General features: G+C 42.1%; 1 protein-coding gene across 1 annotated transcript in view; it reads left to right on the top strand.

Annotated features, from left to right (window-relative positions):
- LOC123751156 (protein O-mannosyl-transferase TMTC1-like) overlaps window positions 1–18183 on the top strand; it is a 130454-nt gene extending 112271 nt beyond the window's left edge. The window contains exons 5-9 of the mRNA XM_069304670.1: window positions 3520–3655; window positions 11867–12011; window positions 15402–15662; window positions 15845–15922; window positions 17960–18183. Of these exons, the coding sequence (XP_069160771.1) occupies window positions 3520–3655; window positions 11867–12011; window positions 15402–15662; window positions 15845–15922; window positions 17960–18109 (770 nt within the window). The 3' untranslated portion in view covers window positions 18110–18183. The remainder of the gene's footprint in view (window positions 1–3519; window positions 3656–11866; window positions 12012–15401; window positions 15663–15844; window positions 15923–17959) is intronic.
- Window positions 18184–18387: the final 204 nt, after the last annotated feature.

Below are 18387 nucleotides of genomic sequence, written 5' to 3'. Positions count from 1 at the left end.
ATAGACAGCTGCTTCGGGCTGCTTCCTGGGGGGAAGGGGGTAACAAAAAGGAGGCCTGGTCGAGGCCCGGGCCCCGGGCACGCTAGGCCCCGAAATCACCTCAAGATAATCCCCCACGCCCTGCCCTAAAGGTGGGCCCCTAACACCCGCCCTCTTGTTACCTAACCCCCCACGCTGGACGTGCTCCTCGTCTCTCACTCTTTTACTCAGCTGGGGCCCCCACCTCTTCTTCCCTTCCTGGTCGTCTGTATCATTATTATTTTGCTGACCTCTGCCCTGGGGACCCAAAAGCGTCCTTTGCTCTGGGGACCCAAAAGCGTCCTTTGCTCTGGGGACCCAAAAGCGTCCTTTGCTCTGGGGATCCAAAAGCGTCCTTTGCTCTGGGGACCCAAAAGCGTCCTTTGCTCTGGGGACCCAAAAGCGTCCCTTTGCTCTGGGGACCCAAAAGCGTCCTTTGCTCTGGGGACCCAAAAGCGTCCTCTGCCCTGGGGACCCAAAAGCGTCCTCTACCCTGGGGACCCAAAAGCGTCCTCTGCCCTGGGGACCCAAAAGCGTCCTCTACCCTGGGGACCCAAAAGCGTCCTCTGCCCTGGGGACCCAAAAGCGTCCTCTGCTCTGGGCCCAAAAGCGTTCACAGCCTCCGCACCGTGTACGACTAGCACCTGTAAGCGCTAACATCTGGCCAGCTGTAGATCGTGTCTAGCGATGTGCAGCTGCATCTTTGATCGTCAGGGGCCGCTGGGGACAAGTTGGTCTGGTGTTGAAATATGAACCAAGCCGTCAGCGGCAGAGAACACCGCCCTGGTCACCACCACCTTGGCAATGTATTGTGCGATATAACAATATATTCATGGTGGGTGAGAGGACCCCCCCCCCCCCCCACTCTCCCAGGAGAGGTGTGGGGGGAGCCGTGGGGGGTGAAAATCATATATATTATATTATATATATTATATATATATATTATATATATATTGTTGTCGGAAAATCCGACACCATATAATAATATCATACAGATAGATAATTGCTGCTGTATTGTATAAACAAGTTACCCATAGAAAACGTAACTTGTAGTGGAATTACCGTCTATAGAAAACGGGATATCATTCCACACACTGTTATAAATTCACCACCTATTATGGTGGGAATTATTCTTAAATACATTAGTCTTTGGACTTTACCATCATAAAAACATCTCATATAAATTAACTTAATTATCAATATTAAAGAAGAGTAAACGTGACCCTTCTATCACCATCTCTTTCCAGGCGTTTAACGATGCATAAGCAACAGGGCTCCATTGAGGAACATATAATCTCTTCCCACAAACAAACCATCACCAGAGAAATCTTAGCAAACAACACAGAAATCATCGATAGATACAGCGATAGCAGGCGGCTTGACGTCTGCGAGGCACTACACATCAAGAAGTCAACACCAGCAATCAACAGCCAATTAATGCACAACTATATTCTACCCACTTCAAGGCTCCACTCCAATATAGCAGCATCAAGAAATATGGACCAATAGGCTTTCTACAATTACTTCCATTCAATACCCATTGTTTCGTGTTCTGTCTTGTGTTTGAATTTAATACCCATTTAATACCCATTGTTTCGTGTTCTGTCTTGTGTTTGAATTTAATACCCATTTAATACCCATTGTTGAAAGTTCGTTTTCACCTCATCCACTTCACCCAAATGTAGATATAAACTCGAAGATGTGCAAAGCTCTATTCAGTTTCAGTTGTGTGTTTGTAAACTAAAGTCTTTGAAAATGTAATAAGTTTAACGAAACGCGCTCAAGTGTCGCGTCAGACTAGAAATAAAAATGAATTTTGGAGAATTGATCTTTGAATTACCATCAACAGTGAAAAGAAACATAAGAAAGATAGAGAAAATTCGTGTTAGAATTATTAATCTTACTTTTTCGGTCATATTTAATAATATATGTCTACAGGAAAGACTGCTACCAAAATATACTAATTTATATATATATATATATATATATATATATATATATATATATATATATATATATATATATATATATATATATATATATATATATATATATATATATATATTATATATATACACATATATATACACATATGTGTTATTTTGCTAAAAAGGACGTGGTATGTGAGTTAGGTTCAGTCCCCAATTATGTGCTGTAGATCACACGAAGGAGCGTATGACGTCAACCTCCTTCAGACCTTACATTCCACCTAAGAATACTTAAGAAACTATTTCGTTATTATGACTAATGCATGATGACTATCTCCCACCGATATAAACGGGTTATTACAAGCTCCTCCAATACGAGGTTAGTGTATATAATAACTTTTTTAACCATCAACCATATTGACCGAAATTAACCGACCATATTAATTGAAAATAACGGCATCTTAAAATTAAGTGAAAATAACGACCAAATTAACTGAGAAAAACGTTCACATTAACTGAAACTAACGGTCGTATTAAATGAAAATAACAATCCATATAACAACCGAATATTAACCGAAAATAACGAACCATATTAACTGAAAATAACGAACCATATTAACACATAATAATGTACCATAATATAACTGAAAATAACGGAGTTGCTCTATTATTTTCTTATTCATTTATGCATGAAACTATCACATTATTCACATCTTTCAGCATGATAAGATTTAACAAATTGATAAAATAGATAAGGGTATAGAGGGGGGTGGGGCGAAATATTTACCCAGTCCCCCTTATAATGTTTGTTTTTTCTTCTGTATACATACACAGCAAGGTATCCATTATATATGCTACCATCGTGCCATTCACGAAGGGACTCTTGAGACGCCGGGGCAATATCCAAGCCACTTCAAACTCGTACACGCCTCGCAAAATATGAATCTTCATCTTTCTTCAGAAATTAAATAAAAACGAGTCTCGGGTAAATCTCATTCTCCCAAAATTGCTGCAGAATTATCATGAGAGAGAGAGAGAGAAAGAGAAAGAGAGAGAGAGAAAGAGAGAGAGAGAGAGAGAGAGAGAGAGAGAGAGAGAGAGAGAGAGAGAGAGAGAGAGAGAGAGAGAGAGAGAGAGAGAGAGAGAGAGAGAGAGAGAGAGAGAGAGAGAGAGAGACCCAGCCAAATTGACAGATTACGGGATTGAATTTCTAAGACAGGATCGACCTGTCAGAAGGACGATCACTTCGTGGTCAACATTTTAGACCTCCAAGACGTTCACCGTCTGCGATCCTCTCAGGCGCGTACAATCTCTCTTAAGTGTCTAGAACAAAAAGATACCATCGCTCGAAGCATAGTTCAAAGTGCGCCAATCACACCCCAATTTACAAACAACTTTCTAGATGAGTAACAGAACCATGTGAATAACAGACCCATGTGAGTAACAGATCCAAGTGAGTAACAGACCCAAGTGAGTAACAGGTCGAAGAACCCATAATGCACACACTATACCACACTTGTGTGATGAGTGGCAGAGGTTGGCACTCAGGAGACAACTGATGTCCCTGTTGCAGGTCGTCGGGAGGCGGCACTGCGGCACTACGAGGCGGCACTGAGGCTGGACCCGGAGCACACCGTGGCACTGGTCAACACCGCCACACTCATGCGCACTCTACATAACAACAATCAGGCTGAGATGCTTTACAAAAGGTACGCCCTTCTCATCCTCTTTTGGTCTATTTCAGTATTATTTTTAGTGAGCCACAGTAGGCCTATATATATATATATATATATATATATATATAGGCCTATATATATATATATATATATATATATATATATATATATATATATATATATATATATATATATATATATATATATATATATATATATATATATATATATATATATATTTTATTAAATATGACCGAAAAAGTAAGATTAATAATTCTAACACGAATTTTCTCAATCTTTCGTACATTATGCTTCACTGTTGGAGGTAAATCAAAAATCACTTCTCCAAAATTCATTTTTATTTCTAGTCTGACGCGACACGGGCGCGTTTCGTAAAACTTATTACATTTTCAAAGACTTCACAAATACACAACTGATTAGAACTTGCGTTTCCCTGATTTTATATCTACATTTGAGTGAGGTGGGAAGGGTGATGTGGCATTACATTTGAGTAAGGTGGGAAGGATGATGTGGCATTAGAGGATATTAATAGGGTATTAAAAGTATCAACACAAGACAGAACACGAAACAATGGATATTGAATAGAAGTGTTTGTAGAAAGCCTATTGGTCCATATTTCTTGATGCTTCTATATTGGAGCGGAGTCTTGAGGTGGGTAGAATATAGTTGTGCAATAATTGGCTGTTGATTGCTGGTGTTGACTTCTTGATGTGTAGTGCCTCGCAAACGTCTAGCCGCCTGCTATCGCTGTATCTATCGATGATTTCTGTGTTGTTTACTAGGATTTCTCTGGCGATGGTTTGGTTATGGGAAGAGATTATATGTTCCTTAATGGAGCCCTGTTGTTTATGCATCGTTAAACGCCTAGAAAGAGATGTTGTTGTCTTGCCTATATACTAGGTTTTTTGGAGCTTACAGTCCCCAAGTGGGCATTTGAAGGCATAGACGACGTTAGTCTCTTTTAAAGCGTTCTGTTTCGTGTCTGGAGAGTTTCTCATGAGTAGGCTGGCCGTTTTTCTGGTTTTATAGTAAATCGTCAGTTGTATCCTCTGATTTTTGTCTGTAGGGATAACGTTTCTATTAACAATATCTTTCAGGACCCTTTCCTCTGTTTTATGAGCTGTGGAAAAGAAGTTCCTGTAAAATAGTCTAATAGGGGGTATAGGTGTTGTGTTAGTTGTCTCTTCGGAGGTTGCATGGCTTTTCACTTTCCTTCTTATGATGTCTTCGATGAAACCATTGGAGAAGCCGTTATTGACTAGAACCTGCCTTACCCTACAGAGTTCTTCGTCGACTTGCTTCCATTCTGAGCTGTGGCTGAGAGCACGGTCGACGTATGCGTTAACAACACTCCTCTTGTACCTGTCAGGGCAGTCGCTGTTGGCATTTAGGCACATTCCTATGTTTGTTTCCTTTGTGTAGACTGCAGTGTGGAAACCTCCGCCCTTTTCCATGACTGTTACATCTAGAAAAGGCAGCTTCCCATCCTTTTCCGTCTCGTAAGTGAAACGCAGCACGGAACTCTGCTCAAATGCCTCCTTCAGCTCCTGCAGATGTCTGACATCAGGTACCTGTGTAAAAATGTCGTCAACATACCTGCAGTATATGGCCGGTTTCAAGTTCATGTCGACTAAGACTTTTTGCTCGATGGTACCCATGTAGAAGTTTGCAAACAGGACACCTAGGGGAGAACCCATAGCGACCCCATCTACTTGCTTATACATGTGCCCATCCGGGCTCAAGAAGGGTGCCTCTTTAGTACAAGCTTGGAGTAGTTTCCTCAGAATACTTTCTGGCATGTCAAGAGGAGTACAGGCTGGATCACGATACACTCTGTCGGCTATCATTCCGATTGTCTCGTCCACAGGTACGCTGGTAAACAGCGATTCTACGTCCAACGAGGCTCTTATCCCTGTGGCCCGTGCGCCCCGCAGTAAGTCCACAAATTCCTTTGGAGACTTCAGGCTGAAGGCGCAAGGAACATAAGGAGTCAGCAGGCCGTTGAGTCGCTTCGCCAATCTGTACGTGGGTGTGGGTATCTGGCTAATGATTGGCCGAAGTGGGTTTCCAGGCTTGTGCGTCTTGACATTTCCATACGCATATCCAGGTTTATATTCCCCAATGATCTTTGGCAGGTGGAGTCCGGATTTCTTGGCGTTCACAGTTTCGATCAGTTTGTTGACCTTTGCTTTTAATTCGGCTGTAGTGTCCTTCGTTACCCTTTGGAACTTAGTTTGGTCAGAGAGTATGATGTTCATTTTCGCCAGATATTCGTCTTTTTTAAGAATGACATATATTGGCGACTTGTCACCTCTCCTGACAACTATCTCCTTGTTCTCACGAAGGCTTTTAGCTGCCGCTCTAAGCTCGGGGGACAGTATGGTGCTTCTGTAGTTGCCTCGATTCTTTCCTCCTTCTGCAATAAGTTCTGCTTGTAAGGTGTCTTTGGTAGTGACCTTCTTTTGTGTCTCGAGGTCGAATATGTCGTCCAACAGAATTTCCAACTCCACTTTCCGGGCCATTTCACTCGGTCTGGACATAACATGACAGTTTATGCCCAGATTTAGGAGAGTGACTTGGTCCTCAGTGAGGTTAATTCCTGCAAGGTTCAGGAAGCCATCTCTTGGTCGTGGAATTGCCATAGGTCCTCCATATAATGTTGTTAGTTTCTTGATAATCCTTGTTTCAGTGCTGAGGTGATGTTGGTCTGTGAGGATGTCGAGGTGTTGTTCAATGCGGGTACGGATACTATGGTCGATGTTGCTATTTCTCCACTCGTTTGTAGCATGAAGTAGTTGCGTTTTTTTTGTCTTTGATTTCATTCTCTGCCTTGTATATCTGATCACGAATCAGATCCTGGCGATATTTTATCGTGAAGGCTTGATTCCTTGCTGCTGGGTCGTGCACTTTAACATTAGTATATTTTGGTAGCAGTCTTTCCTGTAGACATATTTTATTAAATATGACCGAAAAAGTAAGATTAATAATTCTAACACGAATTTTCTCAATCTTTCGTACATTATGCTTCACTGTTGGAGGTAAATCAAAAATCACTTCTCCAAAATTCATTTTTATTTCTAGTCTGACGCGACACGGGCGCGTTTCGTAAAACTTATTACATTTTCAAAGACTTCACAAATACACAACTGATTAGAACTTGCGTTTCCCTGATTTTATATCTACATTTGAGTAAGCAAGTAGATGGGGTCGCTATGGGTTCTCCCCTAGGTGTCCTGTTTGCAAACTTCTACATGGGTACCATCGAGCAAAAAGTCTTAGTCGACATGAACTTGAAACCGGCCATATACTGCAGGAATGTTGACGACATTTTTACACAGGTACCTGATGTCAGACATCTGCAGGAGCTGAAGGAGGCATTTGAGCAGAGTTCCGTGCTGCGTTTCACTTACGAGACGGAAAAGGATGGGAAGCTGCCTTTTCTAGATGTAACAGTCATGGAAAAGGGCGGAGGTTTCCACACTGCAGTCTACACAAAGGAAACAAACATAGGAATGTGCCTAAATGCCAACAGCGACTGCCCTGACAGGTACAAGAGGAGTGTTGTTAACGCATACGTCGACCGTGCTCTCAGCCACAGCTCAGAATGGAAGCAAGTCGACGAAGAACTCTGTAGGGTAAGGCAGGTTCTAGTCAATAACGGCTTCTCCAATGGTTTCATCGAAGACATCATAAGAAGGAAAGTGAAAAGCCATGCAACCTCCGAAGAGACAACTAACACAACACCTATACCCCCTATTAGACTATTTTACAGGAACTTCTTTTCCACAGCTCATAAAACAGAGGAAAGGGTCCTGAAAGATATTGTTAATAGAAACGTTATCCCTACAGACAAAAATCAGAGGATACAACTGACGATTTACTATAAAACCAGAAAAACGGCCAGCCTACTCATGAGAAACTCTCCAGACACGAAACAGAACGCTTTAAAAGAGACTAACGTCGTCTATGCCTTCAAATGCCCACTTGGGGACTGTAAGCTCCAAAAAACCCAGTATATAGGCAAGACAACAACATCTCTTTCTAGGCGTTTTAACGATGCATAAACAACAGGGCTCCATTAAGGAACATATAATCTCTTCCCATAACCAAACCATCGCCAGAGAAATCCTAGTAAACAACACAGAAATCATCGATAGATACAGCGATAGCAGGCGGCTAGACGTTTGCGAGGCACTACACATCAAGAAGTCAACACCAGCAATCAACAGCCAATTATTGCACAACTATATTCTACCCACCTCAAGACTCCGCTCCAATATAGAAGCATCAAGAAATATGGACCAATAGGCTTTCTACAAACACTTCTATTCAATATCCATTGTTTCGTGTTCTGTCTTGTGTTGATACTTTTAATACCCTATTAATATCCTCTAATGCCACATCATCCTTCCCACCTTACTCAAATGTAATGCCACATCACCCTTCCCACCTCACTCAAATGTAGATATAAAATCAGGGAAACGCAAGTTCTAATCAGTTGTGTATTTGTGAAGTCTTTGAAAATGTAATAAGTTTTACGAAACGCGCCCGTGTCGCGTCAGACTAGAAATAAAAATGAATTTTGGAGAAGTGATTTTTGATTTACCTCCAACAGTGAAGCATAATGTACGAAAGATTGAGAAAATTCGTGTTAGAATTATTAATCTTACTTTTTCGGTCATATTTAATAAAATATGTCTACAGGAAAGACTGCTACCAAAATATACTAATATATATATATATATATATATATATATATGCCCAACTCTCCTAAACACGAGAGTCAAGTATACAACTTTAGAACACTTTCCCACCAGAAAACTCGAACGAGCTTTACAAAAGGTACGCCCTTCTCATCCTCTTTTGGTCTATTTCAGTATTATTTTTAGTGAGCCACAGTAGGCCTATATATATATATATATATATATATGCGAACAAGCCTGAATGGTCCCCAGGACAATATGCAACTGAAAACTCACACCCCAGAAGTGACTCGTACCCATACTCCCAGGAGCAACGCAACTGGTATGTACAAGACGCCTTAATCCACTTGACCATCACGACCGGACATAATGAGGTGATAGCCGAAGCTATTTGAACCACCCCACCGCCGGCACTCGGATAGTAATCTTGGGCATAGCATTTTACCAAATCACCTCATTCTTTGGGGCACACATGAGGAACACAAATGCGAACAAGCCTGAATGGTCCCCAGGACAATATGCAACTGAAAACTCACACCCCAGAAGTGACTCGAACCCATACTCCCAGGAGCAACGCAACTGGTATGTACAAGACGCCTTAATCCACTTGACCATCACGACCGAACATAATGAGGTGATAGCCGAAGCTATTTGAACCACCCCACCGCCGGCACTCGGATAGTAATCTTGGGCATAGCATTTTACCAAATCACCTCATTCTTTGGGGCACACGTGAGGAACACAAATGCGAACAAGCCTGAATGGTCCCCAGGACAATATGCAACTGAAAACATACACCCCAGAAGTGACTCGAACCCATACTCCCAGGAGCAACGCAACTGGTATGTACAAGACGCCTTAATCCACTTGACCATCACGACCGGACATAATGAGGTGATAGCCGAAGCTATTTGAACCACCCCACCGCCGGCACTCAGATAGTAATCTTGGGCATAGCATTTTACCAAATCACCTATCACCTCATTATGTCCGGTCGTGATAGCCGAAGCTATTTGAACCACCCCACCGCCGGCACTCGGATAGTAATCTTGGGCATAGCATTTTACCAAATCACCTATCACCTCATTATGTCCGGTCGTGATGGTCAAGTGGATTAAGGCGTCTTGTACATACCAGTTGCGTTGCTCCTGGGAGTATGGGTTCGAGTCACTTCTGGGGTGTGAGTTTTCAGTTGCATATTGTCCTGGGGACCATTCAGGCTTGTTCGCATTTGTGTTCCTCACGTGTGCCCCAAAGAATGAGGTGATTTGGTAAAATGCTATGCCCAAGATTACTATCCGAGTGCCGGCGGTGGGGTGGTTCAAATAGCTTCGGCTATCACCTCATTATGTCCGGTCGTGATGGTCAAGTGGATTAAGGCGTCTTGTACATACCAGTTGCGTTGCTCCTGGGAGTATGGGTTCGAGTCACTTCTGGGGTGTGAGTTTTCAGTTGCATATTGTCCTGGGGACCATTCAGGCTTGTTCGCATTTGTGTTCCTCACGTGTGCCCCAAAGAATGAGGTGATTTGGTAAAATGCTATGCCCAAGATTACTATCCGAGTGCCGGCGGTGGGGTGGTTCAAATAGCTTCGGCTATCACCTCATTATGTCCGGTCGTGATGGTCAAGTGGATTAAGGCGTCTTGTACATACCAGTTGCGTTGCTCCTGGGAGTATGGGTTCGAGTCACTTCTGGGGTGTGAGTTTTCAGTTATATATATATATATATATATATATATATATATATATATATATATATATATATATATATATATATATATATATATATATATATATATATATATATATATATATATATATATATGCCCAACTCTCCTAAACACGAGAGTCAAGTATACAACTTTAGAACACTTTCCCACCAGGAGACTCGAACTCGAACGAGTTCGAGTCTCCTGGTGGGAAAGTGTTCTAAAGTTATATATATATATATATATATATATATATATATATATATATATATATATATATATATATATATATATATATATATATATTATATATATATATGAATGAATCAATACAATAAAACGAGAAATTAAGACTAAAAATCCCAACCCCGAACATGATATAAAGAAAATATGATACGAACACTTATTAAGTTACGACTTGATAAGTCGTAACCGACTTGATTTAGTTAAGTTACGACTTGATAAGTCATAACTTATTCGTCTACTCATCTCCAAGACATTTCAAAACATCGTCACTTCATACGTGCCTGTTGGGTTAATATTTTGACTAATTCTCTAGAAGCAATTAACAAAACATTTTCTAAATCATTTCCCTGGTCACTCTATGTTGAGGGCCACGCAAGGGAAACTTGCCTAACCTGAAAACACGTCTCCACATTAAGGACCACAGTTCCTGACGTAACACTGAACACAAGCTCACAGGGAAGCCATTCTTGAACAGTGAACATTATGTTGTGTACGACGATACATCCTATGAGAAGGGTGGTAGAGAGATACAGACTGTAGGGAAGGAAGGTAGGGAGATACAGACTGTTGGGAATTGAGGTAGGGAGATACAGAATGTAGGGAAGGATGGTAGGGAGATACAGAATGTAGGGAAGGATGGTAGGGAGATACAGACTGTAGGGAAGGGAGGTAGGGAGATACAGACTGTAGGGAAGGGTGGTAGGGAGATACAGGCTGTAGGGAAGGGTGGTAGGGAGATACAGGCTGTAGGGAAGGGTGGTAGGGAGATACAGGCTGTAGGGAAGGGAGGTAGAGAGATACAGACTGTAGAGAAAGGTGGTAGGAAGATACAGGCTGTAGGGAAGGGAGGTAGAGAGATACAGGCTGTAGGGAAGGGAGGTAGGGAGATACAGGCTGTAGGGAAGGGTGGTAGGGAGATACAGGCTGTAGGGAAGGGTGGTAGGGAGATACAGGCTGTAGGGAAGGGAGGTAGAGAGATACAGACTGTAGAGAAAGGTGGTAGGGAGATACAGGCTGTAGGGAAGGGAGGTAGAGAGATACAGGCTGTAGGGAAGGGAGGTAGGGAGATACAGGCTGTAGGGAAGGGTGGTAGGGAGATACAGGCTGTAGGGAAGGGAGGTAGAGAGATACAGGCTGTAGGGAAAGGTGGTAGGAAGATACAGATCGTAGTAAAGGAAGAGAGGGATGATACAAACTATTGGGACAGGGTGAAGTTCTCTCCTATTCACTGTTCAAGTTAAATGTTAGGGAAATGCCCCTGCCGTTCACGTCGGTCCCCCGTCCTGGAAAGAAATATCTGTCTCCGCCTCTTCCCCCTCAATCTCTCTCCACCGTTCACCGAGACACAGACCTACCACCAACCCGCAGTCAATCAGGCAACACATTCACAGCCCACACTGATTACTTTCACTTCACAAACAACAACAGTAATCGCCAAAGAATAACTAGCAGAGCAGCTACTGCTGACCTCTATAATACCACCACTACTACTACCACCTCCCACACTACCAGTCTCTACCTTTCTCTCATCCCTGGATAATGATGGTGGTGGTTCCTTGTACAGGGCGCTGGCGGTGGACTGGGAGGCGGAGATCGGGGAGAGTCTTGGGAAGCTGTATCTCAACACTGGTCGCCTGGAGGAGGCTGAATCTACCTTCACCAGCGTCCTCACCCGCCATCCCCACATGCTCTCCTCCACCGTGTACATGGTGAGTTAACCCGCCTTCTGCTTCATGTACCTGGTGAGTTAACCCGCCTTCTGCTTCATGTACCTGGTGAGTTAACCCGCCTTCTGCTTCATGTACCTGGTGAGTTAACCCGCCTTCTGCTTCATGTACCTGGTGAGTTAACCCGCCTTCTGCTTCATATACCTGGTGAGTTAACCCGCCTTCTGCTTCACCCACTGCTGGGTGTAGTTGAGATTTGTATTTACTATGTGTGCCTGCAGAATCCAGCTATTAGGTCTTGAACCACGCTTTTCTAATCAATCTATTTTTTTCTTTATTATGTCTACTACACAGATTTCTCTCTAACACACACATGCACACACACACACACACACACACACACACACACACACACACACACACACACACACACACACACACACACACACACACACACACAAGAAGCAGCCTGTAGCAGCTGTCTAACTCCCAGGTACCTATTTACCGCTAAGATAACAGGGGCACCAGTGTGAAAAAAACTCTGTCCATCTGTTTCCGCCTTGGCCGGGAAAAAATGTGTGTGTGTGTGTGTGTGTGTGTGTGTGTGTGTGTGTGTGTGTGTGGGTGTGTGTGTGTGTGTGTGTGTGTGTGTGCATGTGTGTGTGTCCTCTTTCTGTCTTAGTGACTGTCTCTCTCTCTGTCTCATTGTCTCTGCTTCTCTCTCTCTCTCTCATTTTCGTTTCCACTCTCACTTGACATCATATTTATCTTACGCTTACCCTTAGTAAATTCTTTAGACGTCATATTTGGTCAAAATGAAAGCCATTCCCACCAAGCATGACTCGCAACGACCATGCAATTCCAGCGAGCGTCAGCCCGCCGCCAGCGTCAGCCCGCCGCCAGCGTCAGCCCGCCGCGAGCGTCAGCCCGCCGCCAGCGTCAGCCCGCCGCCAGCGTCAGCCCGCCGCCAGCGTCAGCCCGCCGCCAGCGTCAGCCCGCCGCCAGCGTCAGCCCGCCGCCAGCGTTAGCCCGCCGCCAGCGTCAGCCCGCCGCGAGCGTCCAGACCAACCTCTGACCTTCTCCACCTTCACCCTGAATTGTGGCTAGAATTTCAGCTTTCAAAACTAGCTGCGAAGTACCGTGTTTGCCGGCGCGTGAGATGCATTCATTCTACAAGAATGTTTCATGGAAAAAAAGTGTAGTAGGTTTTATTCATTTATTAAAAAGTGATGTTCAGGTGGTGGGTTTGGTCGGGGTAACGTGTGATGTTTTGGATCATGTAAATACAATGTATATTCCTCGTAAATACAATCATGTAAATACAATCTGTATTTACTTATATATATATATATATGACGACTGAAAACTCTTTTGTGAAACTTTGTGTGAGTTTTCAGTCGCATATAGTCCTGGGGACCATTCAGGCTTGTTCGCATATATATATATATATATATATATATATATATATATATATATATATATATATATATATATATATATATATATATATATATATATATATTATATTAGTATATTTTGGTAGCAGTCTTTCCTGTATACATATATTATTAAATATGACCGAAAAAGTAAGATTAATAATTCTAACACGAATTTTCTCTATCTTTCTTACGTTTCTTTTCACTGTTGATGGTAATTCATAGATCAATTCTCCAAAATTCATTTTTATTTCTAGTCTGACGCGACACTTGAGCGCGTTTCGTAAAACTTATTACATTTTCAAAGACTTTAGTTTACAAACACACAACTGAAACTGAATAGAGCTTACACATCTTCGAGTTTTTATCTACATTTGGGTGAGGTGGATGAGGTGAAAACAAATTTTCAACAATGGGTATTGAATGGGTATTAAATTCAAACACAAGACAGAACACGAAACAATGGGTATTGAATGGGTATTAAATTCAAACACAAGACAGAACACGAAACAATGGGTATTGAATGGAAGTAATTGTAGAAAGCCTATTGGTCCATATTTCTTGATGCTTCTATATTGGAGAGGAGTCTTGAAGTGGGTAGAATATAGTTGTGCATTAATTGGCTGTTGATTGCTGGTGTTGACTTCTTGATGTGTAGTGCCTCGCAGACGTCAAACCGCCTGCTATCGCTGTATCTATCGATGATTTCTGTGTTGTTTGCTAAGATTTCTCTGGTGATGGTTTGTTTGTGGGAAGAGATTATATGTTCCTTAATGAAGCCCTGTTGCTTATGCATCGTTAAACGCCTGGAAAAAGATGTTGTTGTCTTGCCTATATACTGTTTTTTGAGGCTTACAGTCCCCAAGAGGGCATTTGAAGGCATAGCCGACGTTAGTCTCTTTTAAAGCGTTCTGCTTTGTGTCTGGAGAGTTTCTCATGAGTAGGCTGGCCGTTTTCCTGGTTTTATAGTAAATCGTCAGAGTGCCCCCCACTAGGGCACTCTGCCACGGTCTTGTACCCAGCTGTAATTAATCACAAAGTTCTGTATTTATCTAACTCAAATAATTACCTACGGATTCGTGTGCAACTGAATCAATGCACTGAACTAAAACAATGCTCAAAGGACGAGGGTTAGGATTGTGTTCACCTAGATATGTTCGCATCTATGTGAGCACATCAAGGTGAGCACATCTATGTGAGCACATCTATGTGAGCACATCAAGGTGAGCACATCAAGGTGAGCACATCAAGGTGAGCACATCAAGGTGAGCACATCACGGTGAGCACATCAAGGTGAGCACATCAAGGTGAGCACATCAAGGTGAGCACATCAAGGTGAGCACATCAAGGTGAGCACATCTATTTAAACAAACATTCTGTCACACAAATATGTCATATTACGAGAAGTCATTTTCATCAGTCGGAGACATAATTCTGTCATCTCCGCTTTTGAGTTATGACAGAACGCATGTGTGGTCTTGACAGGAGGTCACGTGTGGTCTTGACAGGAGGTCACGTGTGGTCTTGACAGGAGGTCACGTGTGGTCTTGACAGGAGGTCACGTTTGGCCTGACTCGCCGTCATACCTGTCAGTCTCATCAAACTTTTATGGCCCCCGAGCCTGTTTCCCGACAAAATAAATGTCTTGCGTTTTTAAACAATAAAGCATAGAGACGGATGCTGGCGCGCAAACTTTAAACTAAAGTTACCGACGGATTATATGTAGATTTGAGCCCCCTTGGTGGTGCATGGCGTCCACGCTTGTCATCTTGGGGCCAGATTCACGAAGCACTTACGAACGTGTACATCTTTCCTCAATCTTTGACATCTTTGGTTACATTTATTAAACAGTTTAAAAGCATGAAAACTTCCCAATCAACTGTTGTTATTGCCGCCAAAGATTGAAAAAAGATGCACAGGTTCATAAGTGCTTGCGTAACTGCTTCGTGAATCTGACTACTTCCTGATTCTTGCTACTTCCTCTCTCCTGACGCAGGCGCGGGTGAAGCTTCAGCAGAGGAGCTACCTGGAGAGCGAAGAGCTGCTGCAGAAAGTGCTCGACCAGTCCCCCGGCCACCAGGAGGCGCTCTTCCAGCTCTCCCTTCTCTACACCCACACCAACCGCACCCAAGACGCCCTTATTCTCGCCCAACAAGCCGCCCACAACTGCTCGAGGCCGCCCTACCTCTGCGCCCGTCTCCACGCCCACTATGGAGACCTCCTCAACGACAGACATAACGTAGATGAGGCCGCCCAGGTAAGATCTTTCATACCGTGAGCATTATTAGGACTCTGCAGCAGTTTCTCACGGTTACCAAAATGTTCTAAGGTATCCGACGGTATTAATAAATTAATAATGAAATACCTCAAGAAGTGACACATACTGCAAAAGGAAATACTACACCAGGATACATGTACACATATATTATATTCTGGCAGAGTTACCTGCTAGCAGTGGAGTTGGAACCGACGCTCACCCACCCGCACATCAACCTGGGGGCCCTCTACCATGCTAAGGTCTGTTCCACTTCCCTCTTCAACTCCTAATAATGCTCATGTCAAACTTTCTTCCCACCACTGGCTCCCTTAACACTGTTTATATCTCCATATTTGCACTAAGCTGTGGTATAGATACTGTTCGTTTATCGTGACTCAAAGTAAGCTTTAGTAATGTTATGCCACATTAAACCCACTTCCAGGGGCCAGATTCACGAAGCCGTTACGCAAGTACTTACGAACCTGTCCATCTTTTCTCAGTCTTTGGTGGCTTTGTTTACAATAATTAAACATTTAATGAGCTCCGAAGCACCAGGAGGCTGTTGATAACAATAACAAAAGTTGATTGGGAAGTTTTCATGCTTGTAAACTGTTTAATAAATGTAATCAAAACCGTCAAAGATTGAGGAAAGATGTACACTTTCGTAAGTACTTGGAGTAGTTTGTGATGTTATGACCCACTTATGACCGAACTGATGAGCCTTTAAGGCTCTCTCAAGAGTTCAGTTACTATACTGTGGGTTCTTTACACTCACCTGCGCTGGTGTTAAGGTGCCAAGGGGAACAACACCTTACGCTCTCAGCCACTGAGGCACCGAGAGTGATGCGTGGCTCCCCACGGCACTCCAAACCATCACTAGCACACACTAGTCAAGGCTCGCCGTTTTTAATCAATTCCAAAGCTATTGGGCAATGCTCCAGTCAAGAATCTATATGTCAACTCAAAATTTTGGACAGGCTATAGGAGAGTAAATTATGTACGGCTTCGAAAGCATTAGAGAAAGTTTAATATTATATAGATATCAAATAATTATTAGTTTTATAACTATTGAATAACCAGACACTAAGCATTTTTGTATCTAGTAAGTACCACTTGCATTGCATCTTGAATTCAATTGAAGGGGGCATTAGGTTGGTTTGGAAAAAATGTTCAATGTCAACCAATGTTTTTTGACAAGTTGTATATGAAAAGGGCTGCAATTGTCCCAAGTTTCAGTACTGCAGCGTAAATAGAAAGGGATTTTTTTTTTGTTTTTTTATTTTTTCAACGACTTTCACACATTTTCAAGTCTGAATAAATAAGCACACGTTTCAGATATAATTATTCTATGACACTTTTCTGACACATTAGCATATAATATAGAATATGTTGATAGATAATTTCCAAAACATCTTTAGTTTTCCTAATACAAATTTTCAAAGTTCCCCCCCAAAATTATGCAAATATGTCATGTTTATTGCTATCATAAAATCAATAAATGAACTTTGTGAAAAAAGCTATTAACAACATTTTGAAACATGTACTCTACATATACTGTGTAAGGTTCATGTAAATTGAATAAAAAATGAAAAAGTTATTTGAACGTTTATGTCAATTGAAAAAAAAAGCAAATAATAAAGTCTAAGGTTCCAAAATCTGTGGCTGAGGTTGACATCAACCACTTTTCTCCAAAACTGGCACCCTTACAGATAGGCTTACGTGCAGTCAGGTGTATAAGTTTCATGCAAATCGGTCGATAAAAAAAAATAATGGAAAAAAATAATTTTTTCTTTTAACTTAATTTTTTTTTCCAATTAAACTAATTATAATATTTGTTTTTAATATATGCTATTGTGATAGCAAAGAGTCATAGATATGATTTCAGTTGATACTTTTGTTTGATAATCGTTTTTGACCATTTTGGTATAAATTTGACACTTGATTCAAGTATTTTTATAATCCCTTTCTATTTTTGCTCGATGCTAAAACTTGGACCAGATGAAACACTTTTCATATACAACTTGTCAAAAAGTTTGATTGAAATCGAACGAGTTTTCATTTATTGCACATTTGGGCAAATTGGAACCTAATGCCCCCTTGTGCAATGACACAAGATCATTATTGTGTTTGTGGTTCCTAGACCAATAAAGAGCTCCTTATCTTTACTAATCTCCTGCATCGCACAGGGAGGTTGTAGGCACCGTCTCCACCATCACTTATAAGAAACAGGGAAAACAAAAATCATTAGCATTTCCTTGCGTAAATCCTAATGCTGCCCCTCTCTCTTCCCCCGCCAGGGCGACTACACCCGCGCCTGGAGACACTACCTGACGGCGCACGGGCAGGAGCCCTCCAAAACCCTACTGCTGGAGAACATGGAGAAGCTGAAACGGGCACAAGACCTCCAGGCACCCGCCAGCATCCCCCACTGCCTCAATAAGTCTTGATATATATTCCAAGACTCAAAGGTCTCATTCGAATCCTTTCTGAGCACAATTTTAGATTAATTGATTTCTATAGAAACGGATCAGAATTTGTTTATCATTACCCTAAAACTCGCTACACATCCGTTCTTTACCTTTACATCCGGGCAACAGGTGTGGGAGAGTCAGACCAACTAAGCTGTGGTTCCAACAACCGAAATTTTCTTAATTGGATAACATAATACTGTAAAGTATTTACTTGCTGTAGGTATATGAAGGTAAATAGTGTACGGTAGTAGTGA

Source organism: Procambarus clarkii, chromosome 53 (assembly GCF_040958095.1).
Source record: "Procambarus clarkii isolate CNS0578487 chromosome 53, FALCON_Pclarkii_2.0, whole genome shotgun sequence".
Taxonomy (NCBI): Eukaryota; Metazoa; Arthropoda; class Malacostraca; order Decapoda; family Cambaridae; genus Procambarus; species Procambarus clarkii.
Note: the sequence above shows the minus strand (reverse complement) of the source record. Positions and strands in the feature narration are given on the sequence as shown.